This window comes from Canis lupus, chromosome 13 (assembly GCF_048164855.1).
Source record: "Canis lupus baileyi chromosome 13, mCanLup2.hap1, whole genome shotgun sequence".
NCBI lineage: Eukaryota > Metazoa > Chordata > Mammalia > Carnivora > Canidae > Canis > Canis lupus.
In genome coordinates this window covers 34,524,980-34,541,948 of record NC_132850.1, presented here as the reverse complement: position 1 = coordinate 34,541,948, position 16,969 = coordinate 34,524,980, and the positions used below count along the sequence as shown (strand labels likewise).

The following is a 16,969-nucleotide window of genomic DNA, read 5'->3' as shown; positions in this document are numbered from 1 at the left end:
GAGGGGCTCTGTGAAAAAAACTGTTTTTTTTCCTTGCTTCTTTCCTGCTTCTGTTCTCGCTAGGACCTGCACTTCTGCCTTACAGAGGCCTTAATGTTTGTCCTCCTTATAAAGGTCAAGGAGTTTATGATTTCTTGGAGCCTTCCAGCACAATAGATAGTATCTAGGGGCTGACAAGATGAAGTCATCATGTATGTTTTCTAAGACCATTGACTCCAGACACCTTGATGCCAAGACTCCTGACTCTAGAGCATCAGTGACTTATGGAGGACACCTGAGCAAGGACTTGTTTGACCAGTTCCTGGATGCCTGTAAGGACACCTACACCAGACCATCATCCTCAGTAAAAACCCCAGACCTCAAGCAAAGATGAGACTCATTCTCCTTTTCCTTTCCAAGTCTCCTGGACATTCCCTCTATGTCTATGCTCTCTCTACATCTTTAATAAACTCTTCTCTCACTTCCTTCTGGTCCACATTTGATTTGTATCCTTAACTTTTATTTCTTTATGCATTTTTAAGTAGGCTCTAGGCCCAGTATGAGGCTTGAACTCATGACCCTGAGAGTAAGAGTTGCATACTCTACTTGACTGAGCCAGCCAGGTGCCCCACATTTAATTTCTATCCTATATGTAGTCAAGGACACTCTTGGATGGTCCTGCAGGACCCACTTTGGGTCCTCAGACCTGGCCTGCCAGCATCAATTCCAACACCTTGCTTTCACTGTCACATCTTTTTAAATTGTGGTAAAATGTACCTAACATAAAATCTAGCATTTTAATTATTCTTAAGTGGACCCTTAGTGACATAAAGTACACTCACATTATTGTATAGCCATTCCCACTATCCACTTCCAGAACTTTTTAATTGAAGAGTTTTAAAATGTTAACCATTGTTTTTATTATTACCTTCAATGCAGTATATGGAAAGAATCAGAGCTTTGTAGGCATGGATTAATTTCCAACGTCTGATCCCCATGCACTCATGTATGATATTTAGATAGTGTTGTAGACAACATGGATGACATGTCTAGTACTAGGCCAGACTCTTTGCTTTTAATTATTTAGACCTAGTATATGTGAACATATAGAATCCAGTTTATTTTCCAACATTTTTCCAGAGGAAAGATAGCTCAGCTTCTTTTTAACATGAGATCTTAATTGCTCAGCTTTCAGAGGCTAACTGGATCTGCTCATCAAATCCAAGGCTCCCTTGCTCCTTGTTGGGATGGACCAGTGGTAGCTCCTGCTGTTGCTAACCTAGGTGTGCTTTCCCATTTCTTCCTGGTTTTCTTAACTTCTGACTGTATCTATTTAAACAGTGCCCTCCTTCAAAATATCTTCAATTACATTTTTCCCTCTGGGCCCCTGATTGATACATTCCTTTTTGTGTGTGTGTGTGTGTGTGTGGTTGTTGTTGAAATAAATCTTACTCTGAATTCCATTATGTAGAACAGATAAAAGTGAAACTACATGAGCTTAAGCAAGGGTGAATAATGTAGGGCCTCAATTGCTTCTCCTCATCCTCTGAGAACATAGGATTTGAAGGAACAAATTTAGAAAAACACTGGACTGAGAAAACCCAAGGAAATGCTAGCCCTGACCAATGCTTGGATGACATCTCTCTTCCAAACTCATGAAATAACTTCACCTGACTTCGCACACATGCTTTGGAAGCATGTGAGAACACACCTTCAGGTATCTGAGTTCTACAGTGCATCCACACCATCTCTTATGGAAGTCCTTGTGCCTTATTGAATCTGGTTAGCTGTTCAGTTAGGGAGTCCACAGATTGCTTTCTCAGTTTGAAGGCTGATAAGAATGATGACTTAGATTTAGCTTCATACCAATTTCACTTTGATTTACTATTGAATTTTTTTTCAAATAGGCAATGTAAAGAATATTCACAAGATAAAAAAGATGAGTTATCTTGGACCCCATTGCTAGTCTAGTTCTCAACACGTGTGGTTTTGGAAAATCTAGGCAGAATGAGAAGTCTCCCAGGTCAGAAATCCTAACCATGCATTTTGGATGGGATGGCCATCTCAGGACTCAAGAGGTCCACCTGTTATCACAGATGGAAATTTTTCTTGTGTCATCTCTGCATGATTCCATGGTCTATTTTGTACTCCACTAATTTGTGACTTAAATGCAATAGGCTTGGCTATAGCCTATCACATAAATATTAAGGGCAGTATTTTTAATAGATCTTAAAACATTAACTGTTATTTTGGATCTTCACTAAAGCTGCTTCTGAAGAAAGCCAGCGAAGACCTGATACCTTTCTTGAGATTAATCAAATCAACTAGAGTATGGAGGAAACCAGTAGTGACTTCTGGAGAATTCATATTATCTCCCCACTCTTTTGAAGTCCTTGCCTTTACTTCCCTCTTCCTACTGCCCTCAAGGGCTGAAAGAAGCACAACTTGATACTAGGCTTCAATTAGTTGGTTCAGTGCTGCTAATATAATTTGTTAAAAGTGAGCAATTCAATTAAGTTAAAAAAATCTAAAAAAAAATCTCCTTGATGCCAAATATATGGTTAGTAGTCCTGTGTATATTCCTTAGAATTCCTTTTTTTTTAATATAGATTTTTTTTTAAAGATTTTATTTATTTATTCATGAGAGACACACAGAGAGAGGCAGAGACACAGGCAGAGGGAGAAGCAGGCTCCATGCAGGGAGCCCAACACAGGACTCGATCCCAGGTCCCCAGGACCAGGTCCTGGGCCAAAGGCTGCGCTAAACCGCTGAGCCACCAGGGCTGCCCTTCCTTAGAATTCCTAAACTATTTTTGCCTTACATATACAACGTTATCACCTGCACTGTGCTTATTGTGTTGTGATTGCTCATAGAATTGCTTCTAATTGCAAATGAATTATTTGGTTGTCATGTGAAATTAAAAAGAAGAAAAATGTTCTAACTTAAAGGTCAGGTATAAGTTGTTTCCCATAAATAGTGGGAAATTTTCAAGAGTCACATAACATACATACATACTAAATGAAAAGAAAATAGATCACCAAGTAGGATCAAAAGACTATTAAATTGCTCTCAAGATCATTGGATTTGAGTAATATCTTCACAAGTAGGAAGATACTAAGTTGAGGAACTCTTTGAGGCAACTGTTACACAAGTAGTTATATGCCCTTCTATCTTAGCTTGAGCTGCTATAACAAAATTCCACAGATCAAGTGTTAGAAATTTATTGCTTATAGTCCTGGAGGCTGGAAGTCTGAGATCAGGGTGCCAGCATGGTTGAGTGAGGACCACCTTTTGGATTGCAGACTTATTATTAATCTTCACATGGAGGAAGGGACTAGAGAACTCTATGGTTTCTTTTATGAGAATACTAATCACATTCATGAGGGCTTTCCCTTCATGACTTAATTACCTCCCAAAGACCCCCACCTAACTACTATCACCTTCAAGGGTTAGGATGCAAGTATGAATTTGGGGTAGGGGCATAAACAAACAACAGCCCTTCTTTTCTTCTTTGCTTCCTTGCTTGCTTGCTTCCTTCCTTCCTTCTTTCCTCCACAAATATCTATTGAGCACTGTTTTAGTTATTGAGGATAGAGCAGTGAAAAAGAGTCAAGGTCCTTGCACTCAGGGAACTTATATTATTATTGGATGGACATAAATACAAAGATAAAAAAGTCAGAAATGATAGTTTGCTCTGCTATGCAGAGAATTAAAATGGGTGATGTGATGGTTTGGAGACCACATCAAATAAGGTGATCCTTGAGAATATATCTCTGAGGAGGTGATTTTTTGGAGTTTATTTATTTTTTTAGTAATCTCTATACCCAGTGTGGGACCCGAACTCATGACCCCAAGATCAAGAGTCACATGCTCTTCTGACTGATCCAGCCAGGTGCCCCCTGAGGACACTTTTCAGGTACAATATGAATGCCATGAAGTTAGCCACAAGATGTCAGGGAATAATATTTCCTACAAGGCAGGAATGACCTTAGTGCGATTGAGGAGGCTGGGGCATAGTGAACCAAGGGGAGAGTGTTATAAATGGGAAGCAGAGAAGGAGGCAGGGCCAGATAGACAAGATATGTGAGCCAGGATGAAGTATTTGGAGTTGTGATTGTGGTGGGAAGCTTCAATTAAGGACAGTGACATTATTTGATTTGCATTTTTAAAAGCTGTTCTTTGCTGCTGTGTAGTTTATGGAGTAGAGGGAAGCCAAAGTAAAGACAGGGAGACCAACCAGGAAACCTTTACAGTAGTCTGGACAAGAGATGAAGGCTCTATGGCCTAGGCAAAGAATGGAAAGAAGTGACAGATTTAGGATATACTTTGGAGGTAGACTTATCAGGATTTCTGGTGGATCGGCTGGAAGAAGGAGAAGTGATGAGAAAAAGAGAGAAATCAAAGATAACTCCAAGATTTTTGGTTTGATCCAACTAAATTCCTGGTAGTAGTATCTAGTGAGACAGGCAAACTGGCAGAGAAGTAGTTTCGAAAATAAAAATGAAACAGCTTTGTATGGGCCATGTTAAGTTAGAGATGCTCATGAGACATCCAAGGAGAGCTGTGTAGATGGTTTGTTGTGCAGGTCTGGCAATCTGGGGAGAGGTCAGTGTTGAGATATAGGCTTGGAGGTCTTGGGCAGACAGATGAAATTCAAAGCCAAGAGATTGGTTGAAATCATTTCCAGGCTCTGTGGGACAGATAAAAAGAGGGACTGTAGACAAAGCAGGGAGTTTTGAACAATAAGCTATGCAGTAGAAAAGTCAAAGGAGTCTGAGAAGGAATGATCATTGAGGAGAAAAACCAGAAAGTGAATTGTCAAGGAAGCCAAAAGACTAAAATAATTTGAGGAAAGAGTGGTCAACTGCTCTCGGTGTAAACAAGGGTCAAATAAAGCCAAAGCAATAAAGTTGTTCGGGGATTAGACAACATGAGCAGTCTCATTCGAATAGGTGAGGAGGCTTTTATTTTATTTTATTTATTTTATTTTTGAGAAGGAGGCTTGATTGGTTGATTGGAGTGGCCTAAGAAGAAAGTGCGATGTAAGACAGTGAAACCACCATGGGTGTAAAAGCCATTTTGGACAAAGAAAGACCAGAGAAGAGAAAGAAGACCAGGAAAGGGAAATAAGATTGCTGCCAGACAGTGTCGAGAGCCTGTCTGAGCTCTGTGGTTATTAATGTAAAAGAAGTGTTGTAGCCCCCGCTTTACCTGTGCACCGCTGACGGTATTCAGCTGCCCTTGTGCAGACACAGTGGATGGAGAGCTGGGTTTGGGTTCTGCTAGATGAAAACAACGGACCAAGAAGAGAGAGGTGAAGAAGTTAAGCATATTCATAAGAATGGGCGCTTATCAAGTTGGATCATGGACTTGAAGTTAGGTTTTGATGGAAATGAGGTTCTAGAAGCAGCTGATAGTAAGAAGGTGAGAGGAGTCAATCAACTGGAGGTCTTGATGGAGTCAAAGAATTAATGGAATATTAATGTAAAGAGCTGAACAGATGGGGATTAGTGGCAAGGCAGGGTAAGCACAACGGTTATGTGTGGGAGCTGCTAAATTAGTGAAGGGTATTCTTACATTATTATGTCTCACTCACTGCTTATTTACTTTTGAGCAATTAAGTTCTCTAGTGTGTTATTCCAGTCATATCATAAGCTGCAGGGGAGCACCCAAACTTTTGAATAAGCCATCCAGCTGAACAGATGAGAGTGTCTTATATTATTAGGCAAAAAATTCCACAGGAGAATTCCAGTGTAGAAGGCCTTAGCATGTGACATTAATAAGCAGCTTTAAACTAGATTAATTTTTGAAAAATAAACAAAAAAGGGAGACAAATATGACTTTAAAGGAGAAAAAATGAAAACTTGTTTCCCATCTCTACTTACAACACACTTTTAAAAAAAGTTTCTAATTGTTTAATTCTTAAAATGATTTATTTATTTATTTGTGAGAGAGAGAGGCAGAGACATAGAGGGAGAAGCAAGCTCCCGGCCAGAGGCCGATGTGGGACACGATCCCAGGATCCCAGGATCATGACCTGAGCCAGAGGCAGACGCTCAACCACTGAGCCACCCGGGCGCCCCTATTTTTTATTTATAAGGATCTCTACAACCAATATGGGGCTCAAACCCACCACCTGAAGATGAAGAGTCATATGCTTTACTGGCTGAGCCAGCTGGGTGCCCCTACTTATAATACTTCTAACCCCAAATGTGTGGGGTTTTATTCTGCAGCAGGTAATTTGCTAATTCTGTGGACACTGACTGGGTGTCCTCTAATTAAATTCAGTTGTGATACTAAGCACCTGGAGTTAGTGCAGACCCTCCAGGGTCAGGGCTCAGTTCTGCAGGACAACCCCCGCTTCAGACACTGGTCACACGTTCCAGGTTGCAACTTTGCTTTGAACCAATTGGCTATAAATTGGGGGTTCCCACAACACCCTTCTCAGGTTTGAAAATTTGCTATAACAGTTCACAGAACCTAGGGAAACACTTTTCTTACTGTCACTGGTTTGTTATAAAAGATGCAACTCAGGAAGAGCCAAAGAGAAGGGATGCATAGGTCAAGATATGGGGGAAGGGGTGCAGAACTGTCCTGTTCTCTTTGAGCACATCATCCTTCTAGTACCTTGATGTGTTCACTAACCTAGAAGCTCTCTAATCCTCATGGTTTAGGATCTTTATGGAGGTTCCATAGCATAAACAGCCATGATTGATTAAATCAATGACCATTAGTGATTAACTCTTCCAGCTCCTCTTTCCTCCTGGAGGTGGGGGGATCGTGGGCTTGAAAATTGCAACCTTCTAATCATGCCTTGATCTTTCTGCAGATTAGCCTCCATCCTAAAACTATTGAGGGACCCCCAACCACCAGTCATCTCACTAGCATATACTCTTATCACTGTGGCTAGTCCAAGGGTCTTAGAAGCTTTGGTGTCAGGAATCAGGGTCAAAGATTAAATATTAGAACAAAAGCTGCTCCTAGCATCCGTTCAATCAGGAAATTACGAGGGTCTTAGGAACTCTGTGTCAGCAACAGAGACCAATTATATATTTATTAGGGCACATAGTTTTATCTTCCTATGTTGGTCAAAGAATTTCCCATGTTGTCTGAAAATAAAGCACCTTGTGTCTAGAAAGATGGAAAGTTGCACTTTGCTATGTTTGTCTGGAAATATTTAAGTGCACTATTATCAATGGTGATTAATAACGTATTAGTTGTAGGTATGACTATTTTGCTGCACTATGGACACACACACAATAAAGAACAGAACATGTCTGGAATAGAAACATATCACACCATATAATAATGGCTTTACACTTTACAAAAACATTTTATATTAACTCATTTGAAAATATTTGCTGCATCTTTTCAAACAATCTGGAAGTACTTTGCAAAAAAGCATCCCATTCATTGCTTGGGGTAGACCTGAGGTTTCCCCCCTCTCCCACAGCAAGGCCAATTACATTATTCCCTCTTTCTTTTCTTCCCTCCTTCCTTCCTCCCTCCCTCCTTCCTCCCTCTCTCTCTTCTTTCTCCTTCCTTTCTTTTTCTTCTTTCTTTCTTTCTTTCTTTCTTTCTTTCTTTCTTTCTTTCTTTTTCTTTCTTTCTTTCTTTCTTTCTTTCTTCTCTTTTCTTCCTTTTTTTCTTTCTTATTTATTTATTTTTTTAAATTTTATTTATTTATTTATGATAGTCACAGAGAGAGAGAGAGAGGCAGAGACACAGGCAGAGGGAGAAGCAGGCTCCATGCACCAGGAGCCCGATGTGGGACTCGATCACGCCCTGGGCCAAAGGCAGGCGCCAAACCGCTGCGCCACCCAGGGATCCCTCTTTCTTATTTAAACAATATTAAAGTCTTCCCTCTTCGTCCCAGGGTAAAGCTCCTGAACCTTGGCTTGTGAATGCTAGCAGAATGGTGGGACTCTGGAGCTGTGATTTTTTTTTTTTTTTTTTTTTAAGATCTAAATATTTTAGAGAGACGGAGAGCCGGGCAGGTGCCCATGTGAGGAGGGAGGGGCTGAGGGAGAGAGAGAGAGAGAGACTCTCAAGCAGACTCTGCGGAGCCTGGAGCCCAGGCGGGGCTCGGTCCCACCGCCCGGAGATCGCAGACCTGAGAATAAATCCACAGTCCCACGCTGCATGGACCGAGCCACCCCAGCTATGATTTTTGGACCTAAGTAACGACGTGGTGCCTGGAAGTCAGTTTGAAGTCCACACGCCCTGTTTATCTGTGACCTTCTTCTTCTCTCTCTCTTTTTTTTTGTTTTTTTTTTTTTTACTGAAACAGACGCATTAACGTTGCTTCAGTGGATACGCCTGTTAGCAGCACAGGACTTGAAATTCCTTGGGAGTCGGGCCACGCAGGGGCTTCCCAAGGAGAAGGGGTTAGAGACCTCCGCCGATTACAGACTGATGCGACGATCCAAAAAGGACGCCCCTAAAGTTCTCTTGCCAACTCAAATTCGTTTCTCCCTCTCCTTCCTTCTGCTTCTTTACTTTCTCTCTGGCCGAAATCAGCAGCGAGAAGGGAGGACAGAAAGGAGACCCGGGATCGAAGCCGAGGCGGGAAGCCCAGCGGACGGGAGAAGCGTGTCCGCGACTCCCTGCTTTGCCGCGGAAGTGAGGGTCCCGTGCAGCCTCGGGCAAGAGCAGGGTCCAGCCGACCAGCCTGACCCGGCGGCGCGGACCCTCCCCGGGGCCCTCCTCCCGCGGGGCCCGGGGCTCCCCGCCCGCCTCCCCCCGCGGGCTCGCGGCCGCCGCGCGGGCACGGCCCCTGACGGAGCGCGGGCGTGCGCTCGGCCGCCGCGGCGTCCCCCGGCCCGCCGGAAGGAGGGGCGGCGCCAGCGTCCCGCCGCCTGTCCGTCACGCGGCCGCCCACGCCGCCGCCGCCTCCGATTGGCCGCAGGCCCGGGCCGGGCCCCTCGAGGCCCCGCCCCCCGCGGACGGACAGGCCGGGAGGGCGTGGCGGCGGCGGCGGCGGCGGCGGCGGGCGGCCCGCCCGGCTGTCAGTTACGGGGGCGGCCCGGCCGGCGGGCGCGCGCTCCCTGTCGCCGCCTGTGGGGAAGTCGGGGCCGCCCGAGCGGCCGCCGCCACCGCCTAGCCCCGGCCTCCTCCCGGGTGCCTTCCCGACTCCGTGTCCCCCGCTCGCGCAGCCCCGGGTCGTGAGGGGGCCCGCGCAGGGTCCGGAGAGTCACCGCGGCGGCCCGGGCGGCGTTTAAACCATGTTCAGGAGGATTCTGCAGAGGGTAAGCGAGTGCAGCCGTCCGCGGGGCGGCACGTGAGCGGAGCCCGCCGCCGCCGCCGCCGCCGCCGCCGCGCTGAGGGGCCGAGGCGGTGGCTCCTTCCTCCTGTAGGCCCCGCAGCCGGGAGGTGGTTAGGCCTCGGCCGTCGGCGCCGGGGGCGGGCCGCGGGGGAGGGCGGGCGGCGGCGGCGGCGGGGCGGCGGGGCGGGCGGGCCGGAGCCCGGGCGGCCGCCGAGGCCCCCGCGGCCCCGCGCGCCCAGGCCCGGCCGGCGTCGCGCTCCCCGCGGGGCTGTCAGCGCGGCGGGCGGCGCGCGGCGGGCGGCGGGGCGGGAGGGTGTGGTGCGGCGCGTTCCTCCCCGGCCCGGGGACGCCGCTGCCTACCCGAGTCGGTGCCTCGCCCGGCGGGGAGCGCCCGGCCCCTCCGCCGCCCGGCTTCGCGCGCACCTGCCGCCCTGGGCCGCGGGGTCGCGGGGTAACGTGCCCAAGCCCGGCCTAGCTCGGGCCCAGTCGTGGTCCCGACACTTCCTGGCGAAACCCGCCGAGGAGGAGGAGATTACTCACTGTTGGAAACTTTTTTTTTTTTTTTCCGTCCCCCAATTAAAAATGCGTTTCCCCCTCTCAGCCCCGGTACCTTTTTTTTTGAGCTCTCCGAGAGTAAATTCGCAGTCCGCTTCGTCTAGTGTTCAACGCTCGCTCCGTCACTTTCTGCCAGCGCTGTCCCTACTGGAAAGCTGGAAAAACCTGAAGCTGTAAAGCCAAGAGCATTGGAAAGCTGTACGTGTGTTGTTTAGAGATCGACTCCTAGAATAAGAAGAGTATCATTTCCTACAAGCGTTGCTGTCACTCAAGGTTTTGTTTTGGATAGCTTTTCTTTTCTTTTCTTTTCTTTTTTTTTTTTTTTTTTTGGAATCTGAGAAGCTGCGACAAACTGTAAACGATTGAAAAGTTGGGGCAAACTGATTAGTTGGTTACTGAGGGAGTAGGATTACTGGTTCACAGGACGGAAGAAATTAGTGAATTTGTAGTATTTAGCCAAGGAATGTGCCAAAGACAGTTGAGTCATCCACTATATGGAAAGGGAGTGTCCTTGGCTCCTGCACAGCTTTGTGAAATGGTCAAGTCATGTGAGACTTGGTCGTGCATCAGGGGAGAAATAGTTAACTTTTGTATCTGCCGCCCTGTATTGACATCTGATGATTTTTTTTTTTTTTTTTGCAGTGGTTTTGTCAGAAATCTTGATAAGCTGATGATTTTAGCAATAGCAAGGACATGCCCTTTACCCCTGTCGTCCCTTCCTGGGTCCAGCAGTAAAGACGAGTGTGCATGATTTACTTGTGGTACTTGGAGAGGGTTTCCTTCTAGTCCAACCTGGAGGAACCGATTATCCCCTCATCCCTCAGACTGTGTTTCCGCTATAGTTGCACATCTGAAAATTAGTCTGCCTATGGTTTGCTTTAAAGTTGATAAATAAAACGAAGTGTTTCCTGACTCAGGAGTGGCGTCTGGTAGGGGCGCCTGGCTGGCTTCATTGGAGAAGCAATGCCATTCTTGACCTAGGAGTCCCGAGTTTGAGCCTCACATTGGGTGGAGAGGTTATTAAAAAACATACATGAATAAACTTTGAAAAAAAGAGTAGCTTCTGGTAGTTATAGTTTTCGGAAATACGGGATGCTTTCCCGTCCTCGTGGTTTAATGTTGTTAAGCATTACCGTTGTCTAAGGACCGTTCTTATATAAAGACCATGTGTTGGTGCATGCACGACTATTAATAGAAGTTTCAAATGAAACTGCAAAATTGGGATTCTGATCATTGCTGAGATGTGACATGCGATCATCACATATGAATAAGTCAGGTGACAGTTGACTTTTTTTTTTTTTTTAATTTTATTGATTTATTCATGAGAGAGAGGCAGAGACACAGGCAGAGAGAGAAGCAGGCTCCATGCAAGGAGTCTGAGTGGGACTGGATCCCGGGACTCCAGGACACGCCCCGGACTGTAGGGGGCGCTAGACCACTGAGCCACAGGGGCTGCCCGGCAACTTTCTTAACCAAGGCACTACTGATATTTTATGACTGGATAGTTCTTTTTTTTTGTGGGGGGCTGTCCTTTTGCATTCTAAGATGATGCTCTGGCTTCTGCTCACTTCATGTGGTTAGCAGTCCACCCCTCCCCCCACCCCTTTCCCCTTTTGTGACAACCAAAAATATATATATATACTTTAAGATTTTATTTATTCATAGAGACAGAGAGAGGGGCAGAGACAGGCAGAGGGAGAAGCAGGCTCCATGCAGGGAGCCCGATGTGGGACTCGATCCCGGGTCTCCAGGATCACACGCCAGGCTGCAGGCAGCGCTAAACCGCTGCACCACCAGGGCTGCCCCAAAAATATCTCTTGATTGAGAACCATTGTGTTAAGTGTGTATACTCTTTTATAGGGAAATTTGAATTGTTTCTCACAGTTACTTTTTCCCCTTGTGTATTTATATTGAGTGTCAGTAGTCACCAGACATATGCAAGGGACTGGGAAATGGTTTATAAGGTATGGGTCCTCCCTTTAAAACTCACAGCCAGGTAGGGGAAGTGGACATTTAACAGTGATTACAGTGCTGTGTAATAGAAGAAGTGTGCCCTGGGTGCCTCTGTGTGAGGGTGTTGGGATCCTCAGGAGAAGCTTCTAGTAGGAGGTCATATTCGCAGCTCCAAAGAGGGAGGGGCATGTCAGGCAGAGGGAGACCGAAATGCCAAGGCATCTTGAAAGGGTAGGAGGAATGTGAACAATTAAGGTTAGGAAGTGAAATGAGGTGCAGGGATAGGTGGGAGATGAAGATGCCGGGGTAGTAGAGGCTGGATCCCTAGAGGACTTAGACTACCTTCAGAGGAGTTCAGCTTTATCTTGCAGATGGCTCACTGTTATTGCTCAGCATATAATAGGGGTGTTTTGATAAAAACCTTAAAGAAATCTGGTGACTTGTATTATTAGTTTAGAACCTAAACTATTATTATTAAGTCCACAGGTGTATTTACTAACAAGTATAACTAGAATCTTTATGTAACATGGCAACCGTTTTATTTTACCCCACCCTGATAAATCTTATTTCTCAACAGAGGTAATAAGATACAAGATTAAGACAAAAATTGCTAATTTAGAGATTTGTTTGAAATAGTCTCCATGCTTTGGGATTATATTGCATTATTTTAATATTCTGTTTTAGATGGCCTTTTCTTTTTAACTTTTGTTATTTTCTTCTGAATAGTGTCCTTTAAAAAGCGTTTTTGAAAGAAGATACGGACAATATGCTTACAATCAGTTGTAACTCAGTATTTGAACGTTTGCAATGAGGTCCCAGGGTACTTGACAAAATTTGCTGCTGCTGCTGCTTTTTCTTCTTCTTTCCATTAACTTACTAAAAGTTGGCTTTCTGAGGCTTGAAAGGATCTGAATTAGAAAAAAAGAAATTAAGGTAGCTCCAGTATGTATGTATTGACTGTTTTGCTTAATGGTCCTCTGAAGAGAAATATGAATTTAAAGTGCTTGATGACTGTGGGGGCACCTGGCTGGCTGTTGTTGATCTTTGGGTTACAGGTTCCAGCTCCACGTTGAGTGTGGAGATTACTTAAAAATAAGATCTCTAAAAGGAAAAATAAAGTGCTTGATGGTCAGAGGAAGAGATGATCAGTATTTATTACTTGAGGCAATTTGTAAGTTTTGTTGCCATTTCTTAAGAAATTACTGTAATTTAGTGTATTAGATTTCTTTTCACTGGCATATATAAATACCATTGCCAAAGAAAAAATGGATTTAATTATTCTAGAATTGTAGAAACAAACAGCTTCTTTTATAGTCAACAGGTCCCTCTCTGATTTTAAAAATGAGGAAGTAAAAATGGATTAACTGATTTATCTAAGGCAACACAGTAGATGTCAAAACTGAGACAAGAGCCAGATTTTCCCAACTCAGTCCATTTCCCTTTTTCTGGCACCTCGTTGCCCTTTCCCCACTACTCAAATTAATATGATTGGCACTATGCTAATCACTGTGGAAGATATGGGGAAAATATCATATCCTTCCTTAAGGATGCGATTAAGTGCCAACGAAAATGATACACACAATGAAGGCTGTAGTGGTACAGAGAAGGAAAGATCAGAATGAACCTGGGTGAGTGGGGAGTCTTCTTGGAGAAAATGAGCATGAGACGGGGTTTTGAGGAATGTGTGTGTGTTTAGGAGAGGTCTTAGAGAAGAAAGTTTCTTTTTAGGAAGGAGTTACAGTATAAGCAAAGATGCAGAGTTGGGAATAAGTTCATTTTTCCCTGCCCTTCCTCCTTCCTTTGCACATTGCCTTTTTTTTTTAAGATTTTATTTTTATTTATTTATGAGAGAGGCAGAGAGAGGCAAAGACACAGGCAGAAGGAGAATCATATTGCCTTTTAATAAACAGATATTAATAACACTTGCTATGTGCTAGAAACTGGGGACACAGCAGTGAATAAGATACAGTCCTAAGCCTCAAGTAGCTTAACCCTTACCACATCTGGAGGCCCATGATGTCTTTCTGTCCTCCGTAGGTGCCGTTAATTTTGATTACCTTGTCAGAGGTCGGGGGTAGCCGAATTTTTTGATTATATAATATTATTTTTTTCTTCTTTTACAGTTAATAGCATCTACCTAGAAGATCATGTACATATCTTGCCCCTTACCAAAATTTGCCATTAATTTAGCATTCATTGTTCATTCTTGCCCGATCTAGTCTTCTCCGTAATGACTGCAAAATGATGATTTTTCCACTCCGGCATTCCCTTCACCTTTACCAGGTGATTCTTGGCTTTCCTGTTCTTCTTTCCTCCCTCTCAGCTTCCTTTCTTCTTTTCTATTTGAGTGGACTCATAATTTCAATTTTTAAAAGTGGTTTATAACTCATTACAATATTTAATTATTTTGGTGCTCATATTTGAACAGTGGGAGCCTTTTCAGTGTGGCTCCTATGTTTTGACATGGTCCTATGATTTTTTTTTTCTTTCTTTCTTTTTTTTTTTTTTTAGTCCTTCTTTACTTTCTGGCATAACAGTGTATTCATCCCTTACTCTTTCCCAGCCCTGAAATTAGCCATTTCTCTGAGGAGCCTTATTTCTTACAGTAGGGAATGGTATTAGAAACCCAAGTCTGGGGTGGCTTTCCTTCTCATTTCAATAGACAAATCTGACATTTTGAACTTTATTCTGTAGGCATTAGGAAATCAATAAGATTTTATTAAGCAGTGAAATATATTTGGTACGCAGGAGAGGCAAAATTTTCCACTACCTTCTTTGGGTGTCTGGCTGGACCTAAGAATTAAACATATAAAGCAGATTAACAGGAGAAAGGATACACGTTTTATTAAATTTTTACATATACACGGGCAGCTTCACAAGAGAGTTTAAAGTCTTTCTACAGAATTCGGGTGCCAGACACCCAAAGAAAGTGGATGAAATTGTGCCTCTCCTGCATACCGAATGTTAGAAGTAGCCAAGATAATAAGGGTTAGTTTAACAGGGTTGTTTATACAGATTTCTCAGCCCCAAATTTTCTGTCTTTGGTGATGAGAATAACTTTTTCTCTCCCTGTACAGTGAGGGAGCTTTCCACATGAGAATTTTATCTCCTTTCAGGAAGAAGAAAGAGGGTCAGAGTGTTCTTGTGTACCTGCTGCTTTAGTGCCTTTAATTAAAAATAATCAATATGCCAAAGTGGCATATTTTGGGGGTGACATCTTGGTATTCTTTAGGCACAAAGTAGAAGTTAAAAATGTTTGTTTTTAGGAAGATTAATTGGTCAGTTGCATGTGATACATTAACACCATAGGGGAGGAGTGCCTGGGTGGCTCAGTTGGTTAAGCGTCTACCTTTGGCTCAGGTCATGATCATGATCCCAGAGTCCTGGGATCGTGTCCCATATTGGGCTCCTTGCTCAGTGAGTGGTCTGCTTCTCTCTCCTTCACCCTCTGTTCCTCCCCCATTCGTGCTCTTTCTCTGTCTCCAATAAATAAATTCTTTAAAAAAAAAAAAACCTCAAACAACCCGTAAAGGAGTATAGGCAGAGATCAGATAGAAATTTTAATATTTTAGGCTCTGAGAAATTATGATTTGCATTAGAATGATGACAATGTGACAGAAAAAAGGATGATGAATAGGGAAGAAGACCTTTTTTTTTTTTTTAAAGATTTATTTATTTGAGAGAAAGAGAGGTGTGTGCACACACACACCTGTATGCAAGCAAGGGGAAGGACAGAGGGAGAGGAAGAGAAATCCTTAAGCTGACTCCATGCTGAATGTGGAGCCTATGTAGGACTCCATCTCATAACCCTGAGATCATAACCTTGAGCCCAAATTAAGAGTTGGACGCTCAACTGACTGAGCCATCCAGACACCCCCAGAAGACCTTTCAAGCATATCTATTCCTCAGATGTCTAGTATGGGCCCACCGTGTGCTGTGGATACACTGATGAGTGAAGAGACATAAACCCCTGTGGTGAAGCTTCGTGAAAGAGGAACTGTTCAGAGAATCCCATAGCTTTTTGGTCACATGAATGAGTCTTAAGAAGCACAAAGGCATGGGGAGATCCACGAGCATAAAGCAAGAGGGCCCTGATCTAAACTGAGATATTAGGGAAGGCTTCCCTGTCTGGTTACACATTTAAGTTTGATGGAATTACTACTAATTTATTAAATTTTAAAATGTGGAATTATTTTCTCTTTGTGTAGATTTATTTATAGTGTGTTTAAGAATAGAGATTGAGGTATAAAAGAACCAGGGCTAGAACTAAGTTTTTTCTGTTCTTATCCTGGTGGTCTTTTGCTTGTGCCAAAGAGACAGTATGATTCGTGGTTAATAGCCTGAACTCTGGGGCCATAGTCCTGGGGTGGTATTTGTATCCCATTTACTAGCTGAGTAACTTTGGGCACGTTACTTGATTTGTCTGTGTCTCATTAAAATGATCATAATAATAGTACCTGTCTCATAGGATTGTTGTTGTAAGGACTGACTGAATGAGTACCTGTCAAGGTCTTTGACAGTATCTGGCACATGGTAAGCTCTCTGTAAATGTTACCTGCTGCTAATGTTGGTATTTTATTATTATTACTATATACTCCAAATTTCTTTAAGGAATACTTTTCTTATCACTTTTTTTTTTTTTTTAATCATGCGTGTATGTTTGTGTAGACATTCATCACACCATTGGGCATTCTGTGCTACTTACTTTGCTGGGTTTGGGGATGAAAAAACTCTTAAGGAGTTTTAATGGGGGAGACAGATACTTAAATAATTACAAAATAATGTGATAAGTGTTAATAGATACCCAGAGGAAGAGTTCGTGAGTACAAAAGAAAAAGTAACTAATCCTGTGAGGGAATGTTTAGGGGGAGATTGTTGGACTGGAGATTGTGGAGGACCTTACAGAGGCTGGAAGTGATAAGCAAAGAGGAGCAAGGAAGAGAAGCCATCTTTAGAGACAGGGACCAAGGAAATGTAAGAGCATGAAACAGTCTAGCACAGCATTAGAAGAGTTGTGAATATTTCTGCATGTGGATGGGAGTAGTTATAAGAGATGAGATCAGAAAGAGGTTTGGACTTTATACTATATACAGTAAGGAGCCATGGAAAGTTTTTTTTTTTTTTTTTAAAGATTTTATTTATTCAAGAGAGACACAGAGAGAGAGAGAGGCAGGCAGAGACACAGGCAGAGGGAGAAGCAGGCTCCATGCAGGGAG

General features: G+C 43.6%; 1 protein-coding gene and 1 long non-coding RNA gene across 8 annotated transcripts in view; one reads left to right on the top strand and one right to left on the bottom strand.

Annotated features, from left to right (window-relative positions):
* The window catches only part of LOC140602865 (uncharacterized), a 51,816-nt gene extending 41,572 nt beyond the window's left edge, over nucleotides 1–10,244 (bottom strand). Inside the window, exon 1 of one of the 4 annotated variants that reach the window (XR_012005800.1) lies at nucleotides 9,856–10,244. This is a non-coding gene — a long non-coding RNA (uncharacterized lncRNA). The remainder of the gene's footprint in view (nucleotides 1–9,855) is intronic. The other 3 variants (XR_012005798.1, XR_012005797.1, XR_012005799.1) reach the window with 3 other exon arrangements.
* Nucleotides 8,993–16,969, top strand: part of EEA1 (early endosome antigen 1) — a 112,066-nt gene continuing 104,089 nt past the window's right edge. The window contains exon 1 of one of the 4 annotated variants that reach the window (XM_072773064.1): nucleotides 8,993–9,228. In XM_072773064.1, the coding sequence (XP_072629165.1) occupies nucleotides 9,205–9,228 (24 nt within the window). In that variant the 5' untranslated portion in view covers nucleotides 8,993–9,204. The remainder of the gene's footprint in view (nucleotides 9,229–16,969) is intronic. The other 3 variants (XM_072773065.1, XM_072773063.1, XM_072773066.1) reach the window with 3 other exon arrangements.